At 38.7% G+C, this 27,860-nt stretch overlaps 1 protein-coding gene and 1 long non-coding RNA gene across 2 annotated transcripts in view; one reads left to right on the top strand and one right to left on the bottom strand.

The window, feature by feature from the left end:
* Positions 1 to 9,529: 9,529 nt before the first annotated feature.
* LOC101743380 (homeobox even-skipped homolog protein 1) overlaps positions 9,530 to 27,860 on the bottom strand; it is a 52,096-nt gene continuing 33,765 nt past the window's right edge. The window contains exons 3-4 of the mRNA XM_038016820.2: positions 24,873 to 25,005; positions 9,530 to 11,833 (exon numbers count right to left, since the gene is read on the bottom strand). Coding sequence (XP_037872748.1) covers positions 11,516 to 11,833; positions 24,873 to 25,005 — 451 coding nt within the window. The 3' untranslated portion in view covers positions 9,530 to 11,515. The remainder of the gene's footprint in view (positions 11,834 to 24,872; positions 25,006 to 27,860) is intronic.
* LOC134200496 (uncharacterized) lies at positions 19,510 to 22,071 on the top strand. Its single transcript, XR_009975456.1, has 2 exons — positions 19,510 to 19,651; positions 20,238 to 22,071. It is a non-coding gene; the product is annotated as an uncharacterized LOC134200496 (long non-coding RNA).

A 27,860-nucleotide genomic window follows, 5' to 3' on the forward strand; every position in this document is an offset into this window, starting at 1 on the left:
CTGACGATTTAAAAATATACAGAACAGTTACTTTACCAACAGACTTAGAACTTATACAATGTGATCTAGATAGAATAAATGTATGGTGTAATTTAAATGGAATGACATTAAATACAAAAAAGTCCTATTACATAAAATTCTCTAAAAAACTAATCCCTATGACATCCTGTTATGTACTGAATGGTGACATTCTGCAGCAAGTCAATGAAATTCGAGATTTGGGCGTGATGATGGATAACAAATTAACATTCAAAGCACATATTGATACAATTGTTATTAAAGCTGCCAGAATGCTGGGATTCCTAAAAAGAAATACTAAGGGATTTATGTCCTCAAACACTAAAATAATATTATATAACTCGCTGGTTCGCAGTCAACTTGAGTTCGCATCAGTAGTTTGGGGTCCCCATTACGCTACTTACTCGCAGCGTATTGAGAGCGTACAGCGTGCATTCACTAGGCACTTGGCATTCCATTCTTCTAGCGTATCTTACCGTACCACATATGATCTACGTCTTAAACATTTTAAAATGATATCGCTCGGCAACCGTCGTAGAATAATTAATATCATGTTCCTAAAAAAACTAATTTCCGGAAGCATAGATTGTAGCCACTTACTTCAGAAAATCAACTTTAGCGTTCCATACCACTGCCCACGGCATCCTATTACTGAAATTTTCCATATTCCCGCAAGTAGAACAAACCTCCTTAGATATTCCCCTTTATCAAAGATTTGCAGTGAATTTAACCAAATATGTGCATTAATTGACGGCATTGACATTTTTAACGACACGTGTCCTGGTCTCAAAAACAAACTAGTATCCAAGTTCCTTTGCTTATAATTGATGAGAGAATGTCATTCTGATTACATTGCGCAGTCTGTTCTATGTATTTATATTTTTTGCATTGCCGCGCTCGACTTTTTTAATTTTTTTATAGATTTATAATTTTTGTTTATAATTTTTTACTATATAAATATGTGCATTATTTCTTATTTAGTAATCTGTAAAGTTAGTAGTGTGTGTAGTTAGCTCTTGTTTTCATGTTGTTTTCAAATATATTACGGCTGCCCCGCCCTTCAAACCGAAACGGATTACTGCTTCACGGCAGAAATAGGCGGGGCGGTGGTACCTACCCATGCGGACTCACAAGACGTCCTACCACCGGTAATTATTTGCCTACCACCAGTAATTCGCTTATAAACTACATATATTATTTATAATATTCTACCTTGAATGAAAAGCCAAGAAAAATTTCACGAAACGCGCGCAAAAAAGATTTTGACATTCCAACAGATGTTACTCCGATACTTGTACTAGGCGATATCTCGTACTCGACTAGATAGATATTAGGTACGAAAATACTCATAAAACATTTTTTATTCGTTTCCCGATACGTTCGTGTACCAATTATATTTATCTGTTCGTGATTTTTTCCACAGACGTCGTGTTTGTTTGATTAGTAATTAAGATTAAAATGTAGTTACGTATCTACCGATAAATATATTGTTCTCGGGAGAATGTATTGTTTTCGTCGCCATAAATTTTGTTATTAACGTAACATAAACAGTGTTTTTTCGTCATAAAATAAGCAGATTAAACACGTAGTCCTGTAAACATTCACGAAAATAAAGACTTATCTTTAAACATGATAAATACTAGGCACTTTGGCCGTTTCGATCTGAAGGGTAGGGCAGCCGTTGTAGCTATACTGAGATCTTAGAACTTATATCTCAAGGTGGGTGGCGCATTTACGCTGAAGATGTCTATGGGCTCCAGTAACCACTTAACACCAGGTGGGCTGTGAGCTCGTCCACACATCTAGGCAATAAAAAAAAATACTAATCACGAATTATATAATATAAATATAAAAAGATTCGTTATTTTTTTTTTTTTTTCTGTATTAAATGTTATTGTTAATAAATGTAATATGGATGCAAAATCTGAAATAAATGAAAAAAAAAAAAGAGCATTCTAATAAAAAAAGAGTATTAAACGGTAGGCAGCGGCTTGGCTCTGCCCCTGGCATTGCTGAAGTCCATGGGCGACGGTAACCACTCACCATCAGGTGGGCCGTATGCTCGTCTGCCTACAAGGGCTCATTCCATAGCCAGATAGTACGTATTTATTATTTCAATGTAACCTTTCACAACTAGACATTTTTTGGTGTGCAATTTTGAATATATAACGCTCGCTTGAAACATTGACAGGAGGGTCGCTCGCGCGTAATAGCGAACTAAACAGATCGGGCCGATAATGCTCGGTGGCCTTAATTAAGGCGTCCCACGCGCTCGCGACCCGCCAATAAAGTCGCACGGCTTAATGTCTGATTTACTGCGGCCAGGAGCGATGGGTTTAGTGGCGCTGCCGGTAATTTAACGGATGCTTCATTTAGCTTCGGAAGCTTTAAATCATTGTTGACTTTCGGAAGCTTCTCCGTTTGGTTGTAGCTTATTTTTGTTTGATTTCCTGCGGTATGGTCCTGTGGTAAAAATGAGTCGTGGAGTGCCGCCTAGAGAAGATTGTGTAAGAAACCTGGGCCTCATGATGGACGAGAACTTGAGATATGACGATCATATCTATATATTAATACGTGAAGCAAAAACTTTGTATCCCTTTTTACGAAAATTGCGAGGACGGAGGAGTATGAAAATTTCCACACTTATAGAGAATATAGAGAAGAAGTGCACAATGCTAATTTTTTTTTTAAATAATGCATAAAATATACATTAAATCAATAAAGAAAACATTACACACACTACATACCATGTATTTGACGCACACACGCATGCATACTATTTATTGTCAAACTTTTGTTCTTGACGTCTGTGGTCAAATTGAGAATAGATTAAATATTGTTTGTCTGTATTCATATTTTTTTATAGTGTAGCCTTGGCGAAATTTGTGAATAGAAGTATAAAATACAATCATAATAGTGTACAAACTTAAAATTCCAATTAATTATAGTCGAATTTCGACTACTGCGGGACCTCTAGTCAAGCAAAAATGTTTTGGGTCCTTGAAAACGTTATATAAAATCAAACGATTCTTAAATATGGATGTAAAACTCCTTTTCGTCTTCTCGCATTAAAACTGTATAATCTCAAAACTTACTAATTTTACAGGAGAGTGTTTTAAAGTTTTAACATGTGATATTTTTAATATTAATCATCTTTGCAACATTTATTTTTAATTTTTTACCAGTTACATTATCAGTCTTTTAAAGTAAGATAAAATTATGTATTAATTTTGTTAATAGTAGTCAAAGCATAGGTGAACTTAAAAAAACGTACTAAAACTAAACTACGCTCTTTTGATAGTATATATGAGAAAAATACTGGTGATACCAAATGATTCCGCATATGTTTTTTTTTTATTGCTTAGATGGGTGGACAAGCTCTCAGCCCACCTGGTGTTAAGTGGTTACTGGAGCCCATAGACATCTACAACGTAGACGCGCCACCCACCTTGAGATACAAGTTCTAAGGTCTCAAGTATATCTAGTTACAACGGCTGCTCCACCCTTCAAACCGAAACGCATTACTGCTTCACGGCAAAAATAGGTACCAACACCCTGTGGTACCTACCCGTGCGGACTCACAAGAGGTCCTACCACCAGTAATTACGCAAATTATAATTTTTCGGGTTTGATTTTTATTGCACGATGTTATTCCTTCACCGTGGAAGTCAATCGTGAACATTTGTTGAGTACGTATTTCATTAGAAAAATTGGTACCCGCCTGCGGGATTCGAACACCGTTGCGTCGCTTCAACACGAATGCACCGGACGTCTTATCCTATTTAATGTATTTTTATGCATTATCTTTAAAAAATATTAGCATTGTGCACTTCTTCTCTATATCTATACTAATATTATAAAGAGGAAAGATTTGTTTGTTTGTTTGTTTCGAATAGGCTCCGAAACTACTGGACCGATTTGAAAAATTCTTTTTCCATTAGAAGCCGACATTGTCCCTGATGAACATAGGCTACTTTTTTTTTTTTTTTTTTGGTTTCATGTGTGTTTTAATGTTTCCGAAGCGAAGCGAGGGCGGGTCGCTAGTTCTCTATACCTAAGTGTGGAAAATTTCATACTCCTCCGTCTGCGCAATTTTCGTAAAAAGGGATACAAAGTTTATGCTTCACGTATTAATATATAGATAAAGCTACAGGGGTGGTTTCTCCTCTGCCGCACCCAAAATCTGGAATAACTTGCCTCCGTCTTTGATAAGTAGACTCTCACAAGGATTAAACCCTTTCAAATACTTTTATAAGGAATTTGTACTTAAGCAGCAAAGTGCGGAGGCAGGGATTCTGTGGATTATGCCACATAATTTTAAATTTAGCTATTATTAGATTTAAGTTTATAGATTAAGATTACAGGCAGCGGCAGAATAACAGCGATAGTTTCAGCTATCCTTTTTATCTCCACAGTGTTAGTATAGTATATTGTAATATTGTTTAGAATTAGAATTTTGATGTGTTTGTATTGTGGAGTAAATAAATGCAATTATTATACGTAGTTCTTTTTTTTGCTTACATCAGTGGACGAGCTCACAGCCGCCCTGGTGTTAAGTGGTTGTAACTAGGTATAGGTACTTGAGACCTTAGAACTTATATCTCAAGGTGGGTGGCGCATTTACGTTGTACATGCCTAGGGGCTCCAGTAGAGGCGGCGTGTGTACTGGCTGGGACGCCGCCTTGGGTTCTGGAAGCGGAGGCGCTCGCCGCTGACTATCAGTGGCGGGCTGACCTTCGCGCCCGGGGCGTAGCGCGGTCCAGCCACAGTGTGGTCAGAGCGCGGAGGGCCCAATCTCAGCGGTCCGTGCTGGAGTCATGGTCCAGACGGCTGGCTGATCCTTCGGCTGGTCGTAGGACCGTCGAGGCGATTCACCCGGTCCTTGTGGATTGGGTGAATCGTGACAGAGGACGCCTCACTTTCCGGCTCACGCAGGTGCTCACTGGGCATGGTTGCTTCGGTGAGTTCCTGCACCGGATCAGAGCCGAGCCGACGGCAGAGTGCCACCATTGTGATTGCGACTTGGACACGGCAGAGCATACGCTCGTCGCCTGCCCCGCATGGGAGGGGTGGCGCCGTGTCCTCGTCGCAAAAGTAGGAAACGACTTGTCGTTGCCGAGTGTTGTGGCATCGATGCTCGGCGACGACGAGTCGTGGAAGGCGATGCTCGACTTCTGCGAGTGCACCATCTCGCAGAAGGAGGCGGCGGGGCGCGTGAGAGACGCACAATCCCGCCGCCGTCGAGCGGGGGCCAGGGAGGCGGATCTCGCCCAAGCCCTGGCCCTCTAAGTGTTTCGGGTACCCCCTCATATGTCTGGGGACCGGCGAGGGGGGCCTAAGAAGACGACGTGCAAGCTGCTCTGCACGCGTTTTACGCAAGAGCATCCGGGTGATGGAAGGCCGGCTATCCTCGACCCTCGCTGGTTCTGGTCCAGCGGGGTATTCCGTAGGATAGCTCACTCTAACCGGCGCCATCTAGGCGGGCTTCGGATAGCCTGCCGACCGAGAGGGCTGGTGGTCGTGGCGTCGACGACCACCGGTCCGGCGTCCCGAAGGGGAGGGTGATGGGAGAGATGTGCTCCGCACTAAACGCTTCACTTTCCCCCCTTTGCCTCTTCATGAGTTCTGTCTCATGCGAGGTTTGGACGTTGGTTGTTGAGCGACAGGAGGTTTTAGTCAGTTCAACTCTGACATGCCCCGCCCTCTATCCCCAGTGGAGGGCGGAAGTCCGGCGATTTGCTCCTGACCAAAAAAAAAAAAAAAAGGAGGGCTTTGAGCTCGTCCACCCATCTAAGCAATAAAAAAGATAAAAAGGTAAGCAAAAAAAACTTTTATCATGACTGCCACTAATTTCACATCCGATCCAGGCTACAGGACAACACAAATATGTCTTGTCTTGCCGGGGGACCGGATCTACTTACTTATTCTTCTTTTTCTCCACCTCATCCCACCAGGTGGGGTCGGCACAGCTAATTTTTCTCTTCCATTCTCTTCTATCAGGCGTCATCTCAACACTCACTCCTCTCTCTCTCATATCGTCATTCACACACTCCATCCATGTCTTCTTCGGTCGACCTCTTCCCCCTCTGCCTTGCACTACTATTTCCATACATCTCCTAGTCACATGCATCTTCTCTCTATGCATCACATGTCCATACCACGCTAACTGTCTAACAAATCTAAATCCACTCTCGTTGCTTTTAGGCTGCTCTAACACCTTCTTCATCTCACTTCGGTTTCCTCAATACAGAGGGTCGTGACCACCGCCTCACGAGAATATTCCGGATCATTCCACGCCATTTGCTCCAATCTGCCGAGTGTAGAGCATCGTGAACTGTGATGTCGAGGCTAGTAATACAAACTATATAATAATACAATTTGTAGCATTCTGCTTCCTGCTCAGACCAACGTGTGGAGTCTCTTAGCCCCAACGTGTCAGTGGCGGTGCTCAAGTATTTACGGTAGGCAGTGGCTTGGTTCTGTCCCTGGCATTGCTGAAGTCCATGGGTGACGGTATACACTCACCATCAGATGGGCCGTATGCTCGTCTGCCTAAAAAGGCAATAAACAAAAAAAATACGGCAAAGCTTTACTTTGTGGAAGTTTGTTCTTTAATACTAACTAGTGGTCTCCCAGTAGTCGAAATTCGACTATAATTAATTGAAATTATAAGTTTGAACATTATTGTTTCTATTGTCAAAGACAATTATTATACTTCTATAATCACAGATTTTGTCAAAACTAAACTATAGACAAATAATATTAAAGATCAACAATATTAATCTATTCTCAATTTGACCACAGACTTTATACAATAACAAAAGCTTGACAATAAACACAGTATATGAAATATTATGTGTGTTGTGTAATATATAATATATGGTAGTGTGTGTATTATTATTTTTTATCGATTTAATGTATTATTAATGCATAATTAAATCAAAGATTAACATTCTGCACTCCTTCTCTATATTCTTATATATATATATTCCTTCTCTATATTTGAAATGTGGGTGTGGCGGAGGATGCTGCGAATACCGTGGACTGCCATGCGAACAAACGAGTCCATTCTAAGGCAGCTAGACATCCGAAAAAGGCTCTCTTCTATCTGCCGGGAACGTGTTATGAGCTTCTTCGGACACATCATGCGGTCTTCCAGACATGAATTAGAGAAGCTCATAATTACGGGTCGAATAGAAGGCAAGCGCGCCGTGGGCAGAACACCAGCCAGATGGTCGGATCTAGCAAGAGAAGCACTCGGTGGTAGTTTGTACCATGCAGTCCATGCCACCCATGATCGGGTGCATTGGAAGTACATCGCATGTGGTCGCGATCCTCAGTAGTGAGGGAACGATATAGAAGTCTCTATATTCTCTATAAGTGCGGGAAATTTCATGCTCCTCCTATTTTCATAAAAAGGGAAACAAAGTTTTTGCTTCACGTATTAATATATAGATTTTTAATGTATCATATATGTTTGCTATTTGATTATGTCTGTGCGTGTGAGAAACTGAGAGGCACCAGTAATGTGTTGAATAGTCTCTCTGACACTTGCCGACATTTCCTACATTTACCATTTTGAGTGTTACGTTCCTTGACTATGAACTTTTTGCGGTTTTTAGTGTGCATGCGTCATGATCTCGCGGACCATCTCCAACACGGTGGACCGACCTCATAAAATCTGTGACTCACTCCAACATAAATGTTTGCTTTTTTTTTTTTTTTTTCCTACCTAAGCTGATAGCCTTGAGAGGCTATGTCAGCGTAACCCTAACTTTAGTAGGTGAGCTCACGGGGCTCAAACCTGACGATGTTGCTAACACGAACCCTAGCAAGAGTCGTGCTTCGCAGAATCTACCACCGGATCGGAAACGCGACCCACTGAGAAGATCCGGCGAGAAACTCAGTGGGCTGTGTCTGAGAGTTAGTTTACTCGTCGAGCCCTTCGTCGCAAGGGACGGGTTCGACGAGAACGGTGACCGGTGCTTGAAGTACCTAAAAGCACCGTTAGTGGATCGGGAGGATCCGAAATGACGTGTAAATGTTTGCTCTCACTCTGCGAAACATCGTGCCACATGGCGTCGCATCGCGAGAGCATCGGTATCGCAGGATCCGACTGATGCATGACCACGACCACTCTGTCAAGAGTGTACGACTAGGAAGAAGAAGTGTTCATGACATGCCAATTATAAAACATTTTGTCTCTGGAAACAGCGATCCCAATTTTAACCATTTGTTGTTAGCCTCTTTATCTACATCAGTCTGTTCTAAGTCATGTTTTTTTTTAATGATCATACGATTGCTGGTGGCCCTGAGGGCCTTTAAGTTTCACCAGGATAGGTGGGCGAGCAAAGGCTCAGCCGGGAGGGATTGGATATGCTAACAGCTGCCCGAGCGCCTCCGAAGGAGACCTAACAACTCAAGAGCAGCTGCTTCGCGAATGAATCTACTACCGGATCAGAATCGCAACCCACTGAGAAGATCTTACTGGTGATTGTAACTGTGAGTCCACACAGGTAGGTACCACCACCCTGCCTATTTCTGCCGTGAAGCAGTAATGCTTTTCGGTTTACAACCGTTACGGCGGGACAGCCGCTGTACTGTAAAAATTGAGACATTAGAACTCATATCTCTATGTAGACGTCTATGGGCTTCGGTACCTACTTAGCACAACGTAGGCTGTGAGCTTGTCCGCCCATCTAAGCAATAAGAAAAGTACAAATATTGCTACCAACTTGCTATATATATGAAAAAGGCTATAGGTACTCGTGATAGGACGTCTCGTGAGCCCGCACGGGTAGGTATCACCACCCTACCTATTTCTGCCGTGAAGCAATAATGCGTTTCGGTTTAAAGGGTAGGGCAGCCGTTGTAACTATACTTGAGACTTAAGAACTTATATCTCAAAGTGGGTGGCGCATTTACGTTGTACATGTCTATGGGCTCCAGTAACCACTTAACACAAGGTTGGCTGTGAGCTCGTCCACCCATCTAGCAATGAAAAAAAAAACATACAAATAAAACCATAAACATGTATTTTTTTATATAACTTCCTTATATTTCGTCATAATAATATCTCTGTTCATCTAAAATTACTTTATACAATTCACCTTTAAAAATTTATCATTACATTACGTAGGTACTTACACGAAAACATTGATGTAATTAAACCATTATGAACACTAGGACTTATTCACTAATTATTATACACAATAACTTTACATAGAAACACCTCTTATAATCTAAATATCGACAGATGATATGGTATTTGACTTAAGTGACATTTTTGCAACTTTACAGGAGATTAAAAGATTAATTAAAAGATTAAAATCCCTACTAATATATAAATGTGAATCTAAGTTTGTTTGTTACGCTTTCACGCGAAAACTACTCAACCGATCATCATGAAACTTTGTACACATATTCTTGGAGGTATCAGAAGTAACATAGGATACTTTTTATTAAGAAAAAAAAATTTTTTTTTACGAAAAATTAAAAAATTGTTTGTCAAAAAATCTCAAAATCTAGCTTCTTCAACGTCATCTACCGGTTCAGTAATGAAGTTCCAATCCTGAGTACTGTAAATGAAGTCGCGGGTAAAATTTAGCGTTATGCCAAAGTAACTATTCCACGCGGACGGAGTCGCGGGCAAAAGCTAGTAATATATAAATCTACAGTGGTTTTTACGGATGTTCCGTTATAACTACTGAACCGTGCATCCGATTTACTTGAAACTTGGTATCCATGTAGAAAATACATGCTCTTAATGGATAGGCTAATATTGAAACAAGTGTTGGACGCCCTAATAATCATGACAACGAATAATAATGTTAATTTTAAATGCCCAGCGAAATGGTCGAGTACGGCTGGTACCAAATAAAACGGATATTTTACAAAATTAAATCACAAAGATAAATGTCGCGTGTTAATCAAAATGTCACTTAAACCACATAACTATTCACCCCTTGACATAATATCTATATAAACTAAGTATATACTTAATTCACAATGTACTTAGGACATTGTTATCTGCTCACCGTTTCCATATAACTTGCGGGCGATATTGTAGTTAATTGAATTTAAATTGGGCATTGACCGCTTTTTATTTATTGCTTAGATGGGTGGACGAGCTCACAGCCCACCTGACGTTAAGTGGTTACTGGAGCCGATAGACAACGTAAATGCGCCACCCACCTTGAGATATAAGTTCTAAGGTCTCAGTATAGTTACAACGGCTGCCCTACCCTTCAGACCGCATTACTGCTTCACGGCAGAAATAGGCAGGGTGGTGGTACCTACTCGTGCGGACTCACAAGAGTTACTACCACCAGTAAAAAACTTACCAGCAGACCGGTGGGGCGGTCAAGATAATAATGCAATTCAATCGAAGGATATTTGGAAGATCTACCGCAATTTATATAGGGCAGGGTTTGTACAATGAAATTATTTGGTCGGTTTTATGTTCGATCGCATTTGTATTCTAAACCCTATTTTCATTTAACGAAAACTCATTATTGCACACACCGCTGATACAATGGTAGTTCGAATTGTGCTTTTAGGTACCACAAGCAGCCGTCACCGTCCTCGTCGAACCCGTCGCTTGCGACGAAGGGCTCGACGAGCGAATTAACTCATAGATACAGCCCACTGAGTTTCTCGCCGGATCTTCTCAGTGGGTCGCGTTTCCGATCCGGTGGTAGATTCTGCGAAGCACTGGTCTTGCTAAGGCCAGTGTTAGCCACACTCCCGGTTAGAGAAAAAAATCAATAGGTTCCTTATTTTAAGCAGAACGATCCATAGCAATGTCAATGCAACACAATAAGTCAGATATGACATTGCTTTTTAAACACAGTAAAAGCTCCTTATTCGCGCTTATACATTTGAATTTCCAGTATACGCTAATTAAAAAAAGCGTCCAAATTCCTATATTCGCGACTAAAGATTCGTATAATGAAATATCCTTAGTAAACGCGTCGTCAAATGGACTAATAAAAAAGGAAAATAGACCTTATTACAACTGTGCCTAAAGTGTGTTTTTATTTATCCCATATATATAAGTTACCAGTCACTGTTTCTGTATTAGCGGCATATTTACTGAACATATACAATGCGAATAAAAAGCTTTTAATGTATAGTTTAAGAAGCTTAATGAGCTAGAATTAAAAAAAAAACCGAACATTATTTGGAATGAGTATTAAATTTATCTTATAGGGCTAGTTCACTTAAATATAATGTCTTTTTCATTTACATTTCTTATAATTAATAAATTGAATCGTGTCTTTTAAAAATTTACAATTCAGCTACGTACAACCCTAGCTAGACTTTTTTTTAATACTGACAAAGAAAGAAATAGTTTTGAAATCGAACTCAAAATATTTTACGTCCAACTCTAAGACTACACATAAAACATGGCCAGCACATCAATAAATTATTTATAAAACCAAAAAAATATTATTTACATCATATTATTATGTGAATGGAAAACTAAACTAAAAACTTATTTGTCGACATTCAAATTGAAATTGGGATAGGTAGGCCTTATTGTGGGCTCGTTGACGGGGGACGACTGGTTCGGGATGTACGGATACCGGGGGTAGGGGGGATAGGGGTAGGGATATCCCGCGGGTAGAAGCTGCGGGTTGTGGAACGGCGGGATTAGTGCTGGATTGGGATAGCCGTAGGGGAGGCCGACGGACGACGCCGCCGCTTGGAGGATTGAGGCCGCGAACGCAGGATCGCTGTAGACCGCCGCGTAAGGCCACGCCACTGCGATACGCTGTCTTTTGTCTTTCATTCTTCGATTTTGGAACCATACCTGGCGACAAAGAAATGATTTTGTTAGAGGATGATATATTTTTGTATGTTAGGCTACATCTGGTTTTCAGAGGTTACTGTATCCTCCGACTCTGAGTCGTGGACAACAAACTATATATATTTTTTAATTACTTAGATGGGTGGACGAGCTCACAGCCCACCTGGTGTTAAGTAGTTACTGGAGCCCATAGACATCTACAACGTAAACGCGCCACCCAAATTGAGATATAAGTTCTTAGGTCTCAAGTAAGTTACAGCGGCTGCCCCACCCTTCTAACCGAAACGCATTACTGCTTCACGGCAGAAATAGGCGGGGCGGTGGTGCCTACCCGTGCGGACTCACAGGAGGTCCTACCACCAGTAATACCAGTTTATAGCATAGCATTGCATAGGAAGCTATAGTCGCTCATGGAGCTTTTTAAGCCGCAAAACGTAGTAAGCGCGTTAAGTGAGAACCGCGAATGACGTTTGCGTGAATGCGAATTACAAATTAGTGGATTTAGAACAAACAAGAGGTCCCGCAGTAGTCGAAATTCGACTATAATTAATCGGAATTGTAAGTTTGTACACTATTATGATTGTATTTTATACTTCTATAATCACAAATTTCGCCAAGACTACACTATAAAAAATATTAACAAAGACAAACAATATTTAATCTATTCTCAATTTGATAACAGACGTCAAGAACAAAAGTTTGACAATAAATAGTATGCATGCGTGTGTGCGTTAAATACATGGTACGTAGTGTGTGTAATGTTTTCTTTATTGATTTAATTATCTTTTAGGCATTATTTTAAGAAAATATTAGCATTGTGCATTTCTTCTCTATATTCTCTATAAGTGTGGAAAATTTCATACCCCTCCGTCCGCGCAATTTTCGTAAAAAGGGATACAAAGTTTTTGCTTCGCGTATTAATATATAGATGTCCAAAGCGTCCAGATACACTGGTTCTATTCTGTTGATGACGTAACGAAAACAGCGTCGCATCGAAAACAAACCGACACGCAAACAGAATAGGTGTGCTAATCGCGTATCATAGGAGCATTAGAGCGCTCGGGAGGTGGCGGCCGAATGAATGTATTTCGAGACGTTTTCGCACGACCACGCTAATTAATTACAGGTTTTAAACGAAACGAAATGAAATGCGAAACCGTAAAGGTCTCTCTTCGAGAAGAAGAACAGGGCTGCCACTTTGAATCTATATATTAATACGTGAAGCAAAAACTTTGTATCGCTTTTTACGAAAGTTGCGCGGACGGAGGAGTATGAAATTTTCCACACTTATAGAGAATATAGAGAAGGAGTGCACAATACTAATTTTTTTTTTAAATGATGCGTAAAAAATACTTTAAATCAATAAAGAAAACATTACACACACTACATACCATGTATTTGACGCACGCACGCATGCATACTATTTATTGTCAAACTTTTGTTCTTGACGCCTGTTGTCAAATTGAGAATAGATTAAATATTGTTTGTCTTTATTAATATTTTTTTATAGAATAGCCTTGGCGAAATTTGTGATTATAGAAGTATAAAATACAATCATAATAGTGTACAAACTTACAATTCCAATTAATTATAGTCGAATTTCGACTACTGCGGGACCTCTAGTAAATAAATAAATAACTGGAAACAAATCACGCACGGTCATCAGGTCCCAATTTATGAGTCCCTGTGTTATGGGTACAAGAGACTGACATACATACTTATATAGGTTTAAATATAGCATATCGTCGTTGTCAAACCAAAATCTGCCCTAGCAAAAGCAGTGCTTCGCAGAATCTACCACCGGATCGGAAACGCGACCCACTGAGAAGATCCGGCAAGAAACTCAGTGGGCCTCCAACACAAATAGGCTTATAACATGCTCTTATATGTACTTTAATATATTTGTGAGAATATGACGAAGGGAAGATCTTTCACCGAGCGGTTGATATTGCTCGGTAGACCGACGCGGCGACGCTCCGAATGCTGTCGCTCTGAACTTGTATATATGCAAGCTAATCTTGAAAATGTCGTTAGCGAAATTCAGGTATCTGTCAAATATCTTGGTTTTTTTTATTGTTGCTTAGATGGGTGGACGAGCTCACAGTCCACCTGGGGTTAAGTAGTTACTGGTGCCTATAGACATCTACAACGTAAATGCGCCACCCACCTTGAGATATAAGTTCTAAGTTCTCAGTATAGTTACAACGGCTAATCCACCCTTCAAACCGAAACGCATTACTGCTTCACGGCAGAAATGGGCATGGTGGTGGTACCTACCCGCGCGGAATCACAAGAGGTCCTACCACCAGTAAAAAGCAGTCTTGTGTTCTATGATGGCTACCCGTTACAGATCTATTAAAATGTCGTTGCGAATTTTAGTGAAGTCTATCAACCCTACTCCTCCGTCTAAAGTCATTATGTCTGCATTATGGTCATTCGTTGAAACAAAGTGTACAAACAATGGAATATCCATACTAAGGCTTTTGTACGCGGAATGACGTGTTAATTGGCGGGAAGCGAACTGTCAGATGCGCTTGGAAAATGGCGGATATGTTTATTTTTATTCTCAAGCTTCGTGAATATACCCGTATAAATACCGAGGGGTGAAAAGCTATTTTATTTAAGCAATATATTTGCAAAATTACAGGGAAACCATTAAAAGTTTAAAATTTGGAAAAAATATCATAACAAAAACACTTCTTTAGCTATTTTTTGTATGTGGTAAAATCAATTGATGTTCAATTAAAAACCGAAATCGAACTGTTGATGCTAATAACAAATAAAACGGACCTTTAATTATTACAAAGATAAATGTAACGTATTAAGTGAAATGTCGCTAATGCTCACTTTTATTTTCCTTCCTAAGCTTCCTAAGTTTTGAGAAACCATATAAGCGTCACTGGGCTAGTAGGTGAACTCACGGGGCTCAAGCCTGACGTTGTTGCTAACAATAATCTTAGCCAGAGCCGTGCTTCGCTGAATCTACCACCGGCTCGGAGACACGACCCGCTGAGATGATCCAGCGAGAAACTCAGTGGGCTTAACGCTCACTTTTTTTTTTTGGTCAGGAGGAAATCGCCGTACTCCCGCCCTCCACTGGGAATAGCGGGCGGAGAATGTCGGGGTCGAACCGACTAAAACCTCCTGTTTCTCAACAACCAACGTCCAAGCCTCGCATGAGACAGAGTTCATGAAAAGGCAAAGGGGGGAAAGTGAAGCGTTTAGTGCGGTTCTCTCCCATCATCCTCCCCCTAACGCTCACGCTAACGACATCCCGAAAGAATCCTCCACATCTGTATTTCCGAAACTCAGAACGAAAACAGCTCAAGCGACGCACATTTTTATCGAAAACAAAATCGACTTAAACAATCCTAAAGTGAAACCGCTAAATACAAGGTCAGCAACAGCGGCAGCCGCTCTTTGATCTTAAATATTTTATTAACAGCCTCACAATCCCGTTCGGTCAATAAATCAATAAAACTCCATCACTATAAGCAAACATGATGTCTTAGTGTGAACACGGCCCGCGGCTTTGCTCGCCCGTAATATCGTAGTAGAGTTCAGTCATAAGCCATTATCGAATTCTTAGAGGATGTTAATCATAAATGCGATTCGGTGGAGCAGTTGTTAGCGGCTCTGATTATTGCGACAAGGGTCGTGGGTTCGATTCCCGCGTCGCGCAAACATTCGTGTTATAAACAGTTGTATTTGCTCTTCGCCTGGGTGTTTATTATCTATATATTTAAAAGTATATAAGTGTGTTTTTCAATCTCTGGTACCTAGGGAATCCTAATTTGGGGCCGGATGATCGTGCGTGATTTGTTTCCAATTATTATTAATCATGATAAATACGAAATCCTTAGGACAATATTTCTAATGCGAATTTTAAAAAAGGTTGCAATTCGTATTTTCGAACCACAGATTATTAATTCGAAATACGAAAATCGTTTCATTCGCAAATGGCGTCCCGATGGATTTTTAGCGGGAACGCGAGTAACGAAGTCGTGCGTTTTATCTTATTATTATTAATTCAATGTAATAACAACGTGTAATAAAGACGGCTTATTAACCGTTTTAGCTTCTGTGAGAGTGCGCAAGTGACTTCTCTCTCGGGTACTGTCAAAAACTTCAATGAACATCAATACATCTCATCTCAACTAGTTTCCTTTTATTTTGTGGGATGTTTAACGACAAAGGCAAGATCTTCCACCGAGCGAGTGATATTGCTCGGTAGACCGACAGTCCGAATGATGTTCGGAACTTGTATATATGCACGCTTATGTTGAAATTTTCGTAGATTAAGGCTTTTTTTTCCTATCTAAACTGATGGTCTAGAGAGACGATATCAGCGTAACCTTAACTAGTAGGTGAACTCATTGGGCTCAAACCGGAGTGTTGCTAACACTGGCCCTAGCAAGAGCAGTGCTTCGCAGAATCTACCGCCGGATCGGAAACGCGACCCACTGAGAAGATCCGGCGAGAAACTCAGTGGGCTGTGTCTGTGGGTTAATTCGCTCGTCGAGCCCTTCGTCGCAAGCGACGGGTTCGACGAGGACAGTGACCGGGGCATCTATCAATTATCTTGTATTGTATGATAGCTACAATTTCATTTTTATTTCAGCTTGGAACTCATTCAAGTCTATTTTTTACAAGAAACACAATACGTGCGTAAATATTTATTAAATAAATGGAGATTTAAAAAAATCGACAGTGACAACAGTTGCCATACTCAAAAATAAAAGAAGATCGTCTCAAAAAGCGAATGAGTAAGTTAGCGAGTTTGTATCGCGCGCAATGATGCTTCAATTAGGCCGACAATAATTCGAATGCTTTTTGTATTGGGACGCTAATTCGCTTCGAAGCATACAAACGTGTGAATTAACGGAGCAATGGGAACAACATTGCTTATTCGCCGGTAGCGTAAGGGGTGAGGGAGTCCGTATAGAGTCCCTTCTTTATTTCGCGGGAAATTCATGTTTTTGGATCACTCGTAATTAACACCACAGTTGAAACAATAGGAGTTTTATTGTTGCAGCGGCTTACACAGTTCTAAGTTTAAAATTATTTTTTTTGTCTTATGTATTTTCGGCGGTAAAAAGGCCCCGTGTCACAGATTATCTTCTTTTTTTTTCACTTCTTCTGCGTTCCGGCTTACGCATCATAAAAAGGTTCTTAAAAGCCACAGGGGCTATTCTAAGTTCGCGCGAACGGGTAAGTGAGCTCACGGACTCAACCTGAGAGAATTTGACACTAGCCCTAGCGAGAGCAGTGCTTCGATGAATCTAGAACCGGATCGGAATCGCGACCCACTGAGAAGTTCTGGCGGGAAACTCAGTGTCTACGGTACGCGACTTTGATTTTGTATTCAAAAAATTACTGCTTTTTTTGTTTAATGAAGTCGTAATTTTTTTAAGCACTTCACGCCGCGTCCCATCTTAAGATGAGCTCACGAAATATCTAAATATCTAATAACGTATTTGTTAAGCTATGAATAGTTTTTTTTTTTTTATTTGACTTAAAGGATGCATATATGCTTTTAAAATGTTCGTGTTTATCTTCGAGAAGAGCAAGCTCATTGGCAGTGATTACAAATATCGGAGGGCACTCTCACAAAACTAATGTGATCCGATGTCACAGATAAATTAAGATACAACGGAGCGAATTAAAACAAAAAAAATAACGTGGAAAAACGCTGAGCAATAAAAACAATTATCACTTCCAATAAAATAAATCGAAATATAAATTAAAAAAAAAAACGAATACAACAAACGTTGATTTTAACAGCCTCAATAAGAAATTAAAAAAAAAGTTTTTACGTTCACGCTAATTTGTCTATGGTATTAATAAAATGGCCGCCCCGACCATAATATAGTAGCCCGGTAGCCGAACTCTAATGAACATTAACGCTGTCCCATACAAGATTCGGGCCGTAAAACTACTCATAATTAGTTGCTCGGCCCGATGTTCACTTCATACCTATTATTTTTTCGGTTTACGATGTCAATTAAAAACCTATTAAGCATACGTATTCGAGGCTACTATTCGGAGTGTCGTAAAATTTAGAAGCATTATGAATTATGTTACGAAACCAATTGACATCCTAATTTTATTGTATTGTGATGTGAATGCCGAAGTTGTAATGCGAATGAATTGCTATAAATATTAAGAAGCGATAAAAACATTTCGATTTGACACAAAAGTATTTTATTAGCGCAAAATATTAGTATCTCTAGAAGGCATGGCGGGAATTGGAGAATTCCAAATTCGAATGTAAGAATTTTTCAAATGAAATACTATGATTTGAATGCAGAACAGATTCGCTTGATACATCGATTTAAAAACAAACAAATAACCTCAACGTCAACACGTTCGAAATTTGAATCGAAGCAGTCCTGTCATTTTTTTTTTTTTAATTTATTGAAAGCATTGGCAACACGGCCATCAGCTTAAGCTAATTTTACAAAAAAATAGAACATGAACTAGAACTTACAATAAAAACACAAATAAAAGAAACAAACCAAACCAAGAAACAATTACAAATGATTGAAAACAACAAATTAATGACAAAATGAATTGCAAGAACTTAGTATAAAAAAATACAAGTTTTCTTTCAACAAACAACAAAAAAGAACATGAATCGTTATAAAAAAATAATTAAACTTGCACATAAGCAGGAGACCTATGATACATTCATGAATTATACATTCATAGTCGTCCTATAGTGTAAAGTACAAAATTATACACTATTGAGAATAGTTGTGGAAGCTTTAAAATACCTTGAATGGAATTAGGAATAGATTTTAAGCCTGTGTCTTTACATAATGCATTAAACAATAATCTCTGTTGATTGAATTCAGGACAATTAAAAAAAATATGATCTAGATCACACATGCCAGAGTTACAATAAGTACATGCAGCTGATTCACTTAACTTTAATCTAAAAAGATGCGCAGGAAAATGGCCGTGGCCTATACGTAATCTACAAATAATCGATATAAAGGCTCTTCCCGGGAAGAATCTAAAATTATCAAACCAAGATTTAGTACTAGGTACTGGGACTATTTCAGCTAACCATTTACCTTTCGTTTCTCTGGACTTAGACAAGTAATTAGACCAACGTTTCATCATATTTTGTTTAATTGAATAAACTAAATCTGAGTACGGAACTTTAAAATCGGAAATATTTATATCTTTTGTAGATTTCGCTAATTTATCAACAAATTCATTACCCACAATACCAGAGTGACCTGGCACCCAACAAAATTCAACAAATATATTTCTGAAATACAAAAAACTCAAACAACTTCTTAACTTATAAATTAAATAATTTACAGATGCACTAATACATTTATTTTTAAGAGCTTGCAAGGCGCTCATTGAATCAGATAGAATTAAAATTTTGTCCCCTGCAGAGTAATTTACTCGAATGTGCTCTAAAGCATATATAATGCCTAGTACTTCAGCCGAAAAAACAGAGAAAAAATTGCTACATTTATAAACTGATCCTATGTTCATGGACGAATCAAAAAATGCAAAACTAGTTCTATCTTTAGTTTTAGAGCCATCTGTATACACTTTAACAAAATCAGTCTTATCTTCAAGGAACTCCAGAAAATCATTTTTAGATTTAAACTTGATTAGATCAATAGCCACATCTCTCAACATGTCATGAAAGTTATATTCGAAACAAGGCAATAGGGTAGACCAAAATACCACATCCTGAAATTCAAAATTCAAGTACGTTATGGCACTGGATATGGATGAAGAATTAGGAAGCGGAATTAAATTATAATTTGGAATATTTGCATACTTCAAATACCTGTAAGTTACTTGATTATCACGGCTAATAAGCTTAAGGCAATAATTATCTATTATAAAACTTCTTCGTATGTATAGAGGAACAATACCAGCCTCAACTTCCAAGGAATTAATTGGAGACGACATCATAGCACCAGTAATTATTCGTAATGCTCTATTTTGCACAATATCTAATTTCCTAAGAATAGAAAAATTCGCATCCGAAAAGAACATACTGCCATAATCGAAATGGCTTCGGATTGTTGCAATGTAAATAGTTTTTAAAACTTTGGGATCAGCTCCCCATTTTACTCCAGTTAGCGATTTTAATATATTCAAACCTAATTCAGCTCTTTTACAAATAACATCAATATGAGTTTTCCACGAAAGATCAAAATCTAGAGAAAGACCAACATATTTTACGAAAGATTGAGCAGGAATAATATCATAATTGTATAAAACTTTAGGGTAATGCAATCCATTTTGGGAAAATAAAATTGCAGAACTTTTGGAAATATTGACCTCAAGCTTTAGGGAATTAGTAAGTAAATCGTAAATATTACGCAAACAACTATTCATAACCGATTCACCACTTTTAATATCATTACAGTTTACATAGAGAACAAGATCGTCAGCAAAAAATAAATGTTTAACAGTATTTGGAATTTTCTTTATGAAACGTACTAAACTAAGTATGAATATGAGAGGTGATAAAACGCAACCTTGAGGAGTACCTTTAGTAGAAATTTTAGGACCAAATAAACTAGATTTAATTTTCAAAAACATAGAGCGCTTGTTCAGAAAATTGTACAGCCAGAACAGAACATGTCCTGGAAAGCCTAAAGAATGTAGATTTTCAATAAGGTAGGAATGATCTATATTATCAAAAGCCCCTTTAATATCTAAAAATACCGCTAATGTAAATTGATTATTATGGAAGTTATTTTTAATATCGCCAATCAAACAGCTTAAGTTATCTATCGTACTTTTACCTTTACGAAATCCGTATTGAGTACTTGGTATTAAGTTGTTATTTTCAGTAAACCACTCTAACCTGTTTTTTAACATAGTTTCGAAAATTTTCGAAAAACAAGAAGTTAATGAAATGGGTCTGTGAGAATTGATACAGTTGGGATCCTTGTAAAGCTTTAAAATCGGTACTACATGTTGAGTTTTCCAATTCGAAGGAATACAGTTGTTTTGCCAAAGATCATTAAATATTTGCCATAAAATTTCCTTAGCATACTGGGGAAGATTTTTGATTACTTTATAAGGGATGAAATCAGGACCAGGGGAGGTTTCCTTTTTATTTTCTAACGCAGTCGCAAATTCGCCCATAGAGAATGGATCTACCATCCATTGAGCCTCCGGTTTTCCGTGGCTGTTAAAAAAATCTTGTAACTTAGATTCAGAAATTTCATTCTCAGAACCAGTTATCGAGTCCAAAAACAAAGATGCATTAGCGGGATTTTGAAAAAAACTTGAAGACGAAGAAATATGATTGAGTTTAGCGTGTTTAAATCTACGAATGTGATCCCAAATAATTTTACTCGAAGTCAATCGATTGAATGATGAGCAAAGATTCATCCAGCTTGAACGTTTTATTTCATATAAAGTTCTTTTCTTCAAAGCGTCCAGCTTTTTGAAAATAATATAGTTTTCCATATTTGGATAATGCTTGTACGATAATAAAGCAACTTTGGCTTGTAAAACTACGCGGTCACAATCAGCATTCCACCAAGGAACAGCTTTGGAACAATTCCGTTTTTTGTGCGAGTAACACTTTTTGTCAAAAGTCATTAATATGTCATGTAAAATACTCAAAAACATATTATAATTTTCAAGAGGGTTATCAGCGAAGCTAAAACTTGAAAACTCACTTTCACATAAGTTATTAAATTTTGACCAGTCAATCTTATTAAAATTTATGTTAGCTAAAGAGGTATTATCTAGTGTATCAACTTGATTTATTGAAGAGGTGGTCGGGCCAAAGGAAGGATGGGAAGGAAGAAAAGCATCGTTAAAGACTTCAATAAGTAGTGGGAAATGATTACTACTGAGCAAATCATCAAGGACAGAAACTGTGCAACTAGAGCTAAGAGCAGGGGAAGCGAATACTAGATCCAATACATTTCCTTGTTGACCAAATGGAGCAAAGGTTGTGATTGTGTCATCATTTAAACAAACTAACTCAAAACTTTCCACATAATCATGAAGGGCTTTACCTCTTCTATCATTGACTCTTGAACTCCAGGAAGCATGATGTGCATTGAAGTCACCAATTATTAAATAATTATTTGAAACAAATTTAGAACATGAATCTTTCAATAAATTAATAGTGAACTTACCATTTGGTGGTGGAGGAATGTAAACACATAGAATGTCAAAAGAAAAATTATTAATGTAAACTGTAATTAAAATATTTTGAAAATGATATTGAGAAATTGTGTCTATTATTTTAAATTTATACTTAGAGCGTAATGCAATAGCAACCCCACCATGTGGGTGGTTGGAATCTCTTCTTATAACATTAAATCCAGGTAATTTGATGATTTTATGTGAAGTTAACCAGGTTTCATTGAATAAAATCATATCAACACACTTGTCAAGTTTACTGAGGAAATCTTTAAGTTGATCTAATTTAGGAAATAAACTTCTAGAGTTCCAATGAATGATATTAAACTGACCAACAGAATTATGCATATAAGATTGAGTAGAACTATCCATAATTTATGATGTAAAATTCGTTACTAGCATTTCTTTAATTAATTGAGTAGATATAGGTCCAGAAGGGGATTTAGAATCCTTTTTCTTTAACAATTCTATTAAAGTTTTTGTAATGGTTCTGATGACAATTTCTGAATTTATAATGTCTGAAATTAAAGCCCTACCTTGAGGGGTCTTCGCAGATATAGGTATGTCAGAAGAGGTCACGGGGTTCTTAATAACAGGAGTCTTTAGTATGGCTGCATATGATGTTTGCTTGCCGATGATCTTATTTTTAACTTCAGCAACCTTGGCTGCCTTTACTGAGCAAGAGTAAGAAACTGCAGAATGTGGTCCACTGCAGTTGGAGCACTTGAAGATGTTGGGAGTGCTGCACTCCTTATAAAAATGATTGCCTGAACAAATAGAGCAAACTTGAGTGGCTTTACAGGCACCACTTCCATGTCCGAATTTGTAGCATTTGAAACACTGTAACACAGGTCTAATATAATCCGAAACAGGCATCCAAATATGCTCGTATGTGACGTGATCAGGATGGCTAGACGCCAAAAATGTAACCAGCACAGCTTGCAGTGGCTTGTCACTTCCATTCTCTTGTTTTTTGAAAAATCTTTTTACTCCGAGTATTGTGCATGAAGCTTTTAAATTTACTAAAAGAGATTCTTCATCTAATTCCACAGGAGCTCGAATAATTCCTTGACTCTCAATGCTATCGTAAGGTATTTTTGCTGTCCAATTGTTTAACTCCATAAAGCTTACATCTAACAAAAAAGCGTTGGCATCCCGAGCACAGCCAAAGTAAACTTTAGCAAAAAAGTTTCCAGCAGCTTTGACATACTGTACCCCTTGAACATTTTTTAAAGATTTGTTTATTCTTAACAGATCCATTGGGACTCTGTTATTTGGTTGCGAGAGGCTTGACTGAAGAAGCACTGGGTATTCTTTTTTTGTAAGGTCTTCATAAAGAGCATGGTGGTCTTTAAAAAGACCGCGCTTATTTTTAATGAAAGTCATTTTTATTTTGCGGCTTTCGTCGTATTCAGATGAGGTCAATCTTCGTTTTCCCATTATTTTGGGAGCGGACACAGGGGCGGAGCTGAAGCCCTCACCCCTGTCGTCATCGTCCATTAATACGGAACACACTTATGGAATATAATTTTAAACTCTAACACAGTGAAAAATTAAGAAACAATGTCGTAAAAAAGGGCTAAAACCAAATAAATTTAAATTAACTTGAAAAAAGCGCCTATTTATTTTGACGTTCCCGCCCTTTTCGCAGTCCTGTCATTACCATTCGAACAGATAATAAATATTATGTTTGTGCAGTTTTAAATGCACTGGCAAAGGGATCTTTGAACAAGACAGGCTTATTACGAAAACGTCTGCGGTTCGTCATCGTAAACGTTTTAGTGTCACAAACGTGTTCGCTGCTAAGTTATAATTGCACAAAGAGGTCGGTTACAACCAGGTCGCTGCGTGGGCGTCATGAAAAAACACTGAAAACTATTTAGAACGTGACAAAACGTTAATGTGTGGGCTGACGTGAATTGATTTAGATGTCGTGTGTGATTTATTTCGTAAAAACCTTGGTCGATTCAGTACATTGCGCGTCGCGTAATTATCTCGTAGTTAGAGCTGCGCGGTGCGTGAGCTAAGTAAACCAAGGTTGAAATAGTAGGTTCACCGTTCTCATTTTTTTTTTCCTTTTTTTTTATTGCCTAGATGTGTGGACGAGCTCACAGCCCACCTGGTGTTAAGTGGTTACTGGAACCCATAGACATCTACAACGTAAATGCGCTACACACCTTGAGATATAAGTTCTAAGGTCTCAGTATAGTTACAACGGCTGCCCCACCCTTCAAGCCGAAACGCATTACTGCTTCACGGCAGAAATAGGCGGGGCGGTGGTACCTACCCGTGCGGACTCACAAGACGTCCTACCACCAGTAAACCTCTATCAGTCCTACCATCTATGAGCAGTGTGAGACGTGGGAGGATCGGCAGGAAAATTGCCTATCTGGTGTTGCCACTACCAACCCCGATAGATACGGCAACATTTAGCCTTAATTTGCAGGCGAAAAACAAAAGATTTGCCTTTGCAGGCATAGGAACATACAGCCTATTTGGTGGTGTTTGGTTAAACTCTCCCTTTCGTGTCGTCGTGGCCTAAAGGATAAGACGTCCGGTGCAAAAAATCAAACTCGCAAAATTATAGATTGTGTAATTACTGGAGGTAAGACGTCTTGTGAGTCCGCACGGGTAAGTACCACCGCCCTGTCTATTTCAACCGTGAAGCAGCAATGCGTTTCGGTTTGAAGGGTAGGGCAGCTGTTGTAACTATACTGAGACCTTAGAACTCATATCTCAAGGTGCGTGGCGGCATTTACGTCGTAGATGTCTATGGGCTCCGGTAACCATCTATGCAATAAAAAGCCTCGTCCGAAGATCATTCTAGAAATGCACTGTGGAAGTTTGTATGTAGCGGTTCTAGGTATGCTTATATCCTGAAGTATATTACCTTGATGGTTGACTCTGGTAGCTGAAGCTGGGCAGCAAGCTCGCACCTCCTCGGTCGGGAGACGTAGTTCTCTTTCATGAACTCCTTCTCCAGCCTCGCGAGCTGTTCCCTCGTGAACGCCGTCCGGTATCTTCTGTACGTACAGACAATGAGGGGTTTTAACAAAAGAACCGACAACAAATAAACAAAAAGAGTTCATCGTCGTTGTCAAACCAAAATCTGATATGTGCTTTTGAGATGTTTACTTTTTAAACTTTTCGTATAGTACTGGTGGTAGGACCTCTGGTGAGTCAGCGCGGGTAGGTACCACCAGCGATAAGGCCGCCAATTTATTTCACCGTCTAACAAAGAGTTATATTATTATTATATACAAAGTTTTGGAACGGAGTTCCTTATCGCGCGTTGTGAAAGGGGGCTAGACAGAAAAAATTCTTACGAAAAGTTGTCACGACACTTTTTAGATCCGTCATTCTGACCAATCAACGTGTAGGCGCTTATCGCGTGAATTCAAATTCAAATTCAAATTGAAATTCAAATTCAAATTCAAAATCATTTATTTCAACTTGGATGTCATCAAAAACACACTTGTTGAATGTCAAAATGTAAAAGAAAATGTTAACTCTACCACCGGTTCCAAAAAAGCCACAGTCCTGAGAAGAACCGGCGAAACAAACTCAGCGGGCTTTTTTATGTATTTTCTCAACTATTTTCTTCTTTTTTTTTTTTAAACAAGAAAACATATTTACAGTATACAAAAAGACAAGTCAAAAAAATACAATTCAAATAAATAATAATAATAATGAAAAATGAAAAGGCCAGGAGCGAACGCCTCATTCCCACGTAGTGCCATCTAGTAAAAAATCCTTAACTTTATAATATGCCTTGTTGCACAAACGTTCCTTGACAGTTTTCTTAAATCTATGAACAGGTAGTAGTTGAACGTTTTGTGGGATCTTGTTGAAAAGTTGTACACCCAGCCCCCTGAAAGAGTTGCTTATTTTCTTAATTCGAGCCGCCGGTAACGCAAGCCTATGTTTGTTCCTAGTGTTCACATTATGCAAATCGCAGACTCTGGGGAATTCTACAATGTTTTTACGCACGTACAATAAATTTTCAAAAATGTATTGGGACGCTAAAGTTAGAATTTTGATTTCCTTAAACTTGTCCCTCAAGGATTCCCTCGGGTGCATATTATAAATAGCACGAATAGCCCTCTTCTGCAGGATGAAAATCGTTTCGACATCGGCAGCATTGCCCCACAGCAAAATGCCATAGGACATAACACTATGAAAATAACTGAAATAAACTAGACGTGCCGTATCTTCATCAGTATACGTTCGTATTTTTTTTACCGCAAACGCTGCAGAACTAAGTCTATTCGCTAACTTGCATATGTGAGGACCCCACTGCAGCCTGGAATCAACTGTTATACCAAGAAAAACTGTCGAATCAACAAGCTCCAGTGTCTCTCCACTTACAATGATATTAGTGTCTACTTGTCTAACATTGGGTGTGGTAAATTTTATACATTTTGTTTTTTTGTTATTTAATAACAGATTATTAACACTAAACCAATGTACCACGCGCGAGATAGCATCATTCACATCGTCATAATCTTCCAATTGTCGTTTAATTTTAAACAATAAGGATGTATCATCAGCGAATAATACGACCTCGTGACGGGTTTCAATAAACTTTGGTAAATCATTGATATACACAAGAAATAAGAAGGGACCCAATATGGAACCCTGAGGAACACCCATATTAAGTAAGACACCGGAAGATCTCTTTCCTTTAACGTCTACCTTTTGGATTCTTCCGGCATTGGTGACATTGCTCGTATCCGATTGGTCCGCGTAATGAGTACAGTTTCTCGAGATAGCGTTTCAACAATAGTAATTTAGTTCATAGTATTGTTTTTTTCTTCTTCATAATGCCGTAATTTATTACTACAACTTAAAAAAAAAAATTACATTTCCTTCACTAATTAATCGAAAGGAACTTCGTTCCATCCGGGTGTCCCTTGACACCTCTGAAGTTTTTATTCTCGAATTTCTATGAATTTTGGTAAATACTGAAAAACTACGGGCCTACGCCAAGTGGAGTTCATTTTCAGTTTTAGTTTCGTCTGATGTTTCGTCCTGCAAAAACTTCCGAGCAATCTGACGCGTATTTAAAATTGTGGCTTTTTTCATGGTAATATAATTATTTTTTATTGCTTAGATGGGTGGACGAGCTCACAGCCCACCTGGTGTTAAGTGGTTACTGGAGCCCATAGATATCCACAACGTAAATGCGCCACCCACCTTGAGATATAAGTTCTAAGGTCTCAAGTATAGTTATAAAAGTTTGATGGAGTGGTGAAGGTACTTTGGTATGGATCCAGTGCTGGAAAGCACCAGTGGCACAGTATATATACTTTATTCATTTTCCAAAGTTATTATTATTTATTTATATTTATTTAAAATCTTGCTAATTACATAAAAAAAAATTGAAAAATTATTAAAAATACAATTTTTTAAAAACACTATATATAAATAGATTGCCGCTGATGGGGGTGTCTACGACACAAGCCACCAGTGGTTAGGACTCCAGAGTGAGAAACCTCCTCACAATGCGTGCAGTACCGAGGATAACTGCTTTCTGTATTAGGCCCTTAACCCAGCTGGATAACGAAAGTTTCTTAAGATGTTGATCGAAACTTTTCGCCATCAAGCCGTGTACCGACACAACTATTGGAACAATGATGGTTGAATCAACATGCCATATGGCGGTAGTCACGTGGGCCAGGTCTAAATATTTTATTAATTTGTCCTTTACTGCTTTGGCGAGGTTCTCTTCATGAGGAATGGTGACATCAACCAACACTGCTCAACGCGCAGATCAATCTATTATCACAATACCAGGCTTATTGGCAACAATATACCTATCCGTGATAATAGATCGGTCCCAGTAGAGCGTAACATGACCATTATCAAGAACTGGTTG

The sequence above is a fragment of the Bombyx mori genome, chromosome 2 (assembly GCF_030269925.1).
Source record: "Bombyx mori chromosome 2, ASM3026992v2".
Classification (NCBI taxonomy): Eukaryota; Metazoa; Arthropoda; class Insecta; order Lepidoptera; family Bombycidae; genus Bombyx; species Bombyx mori.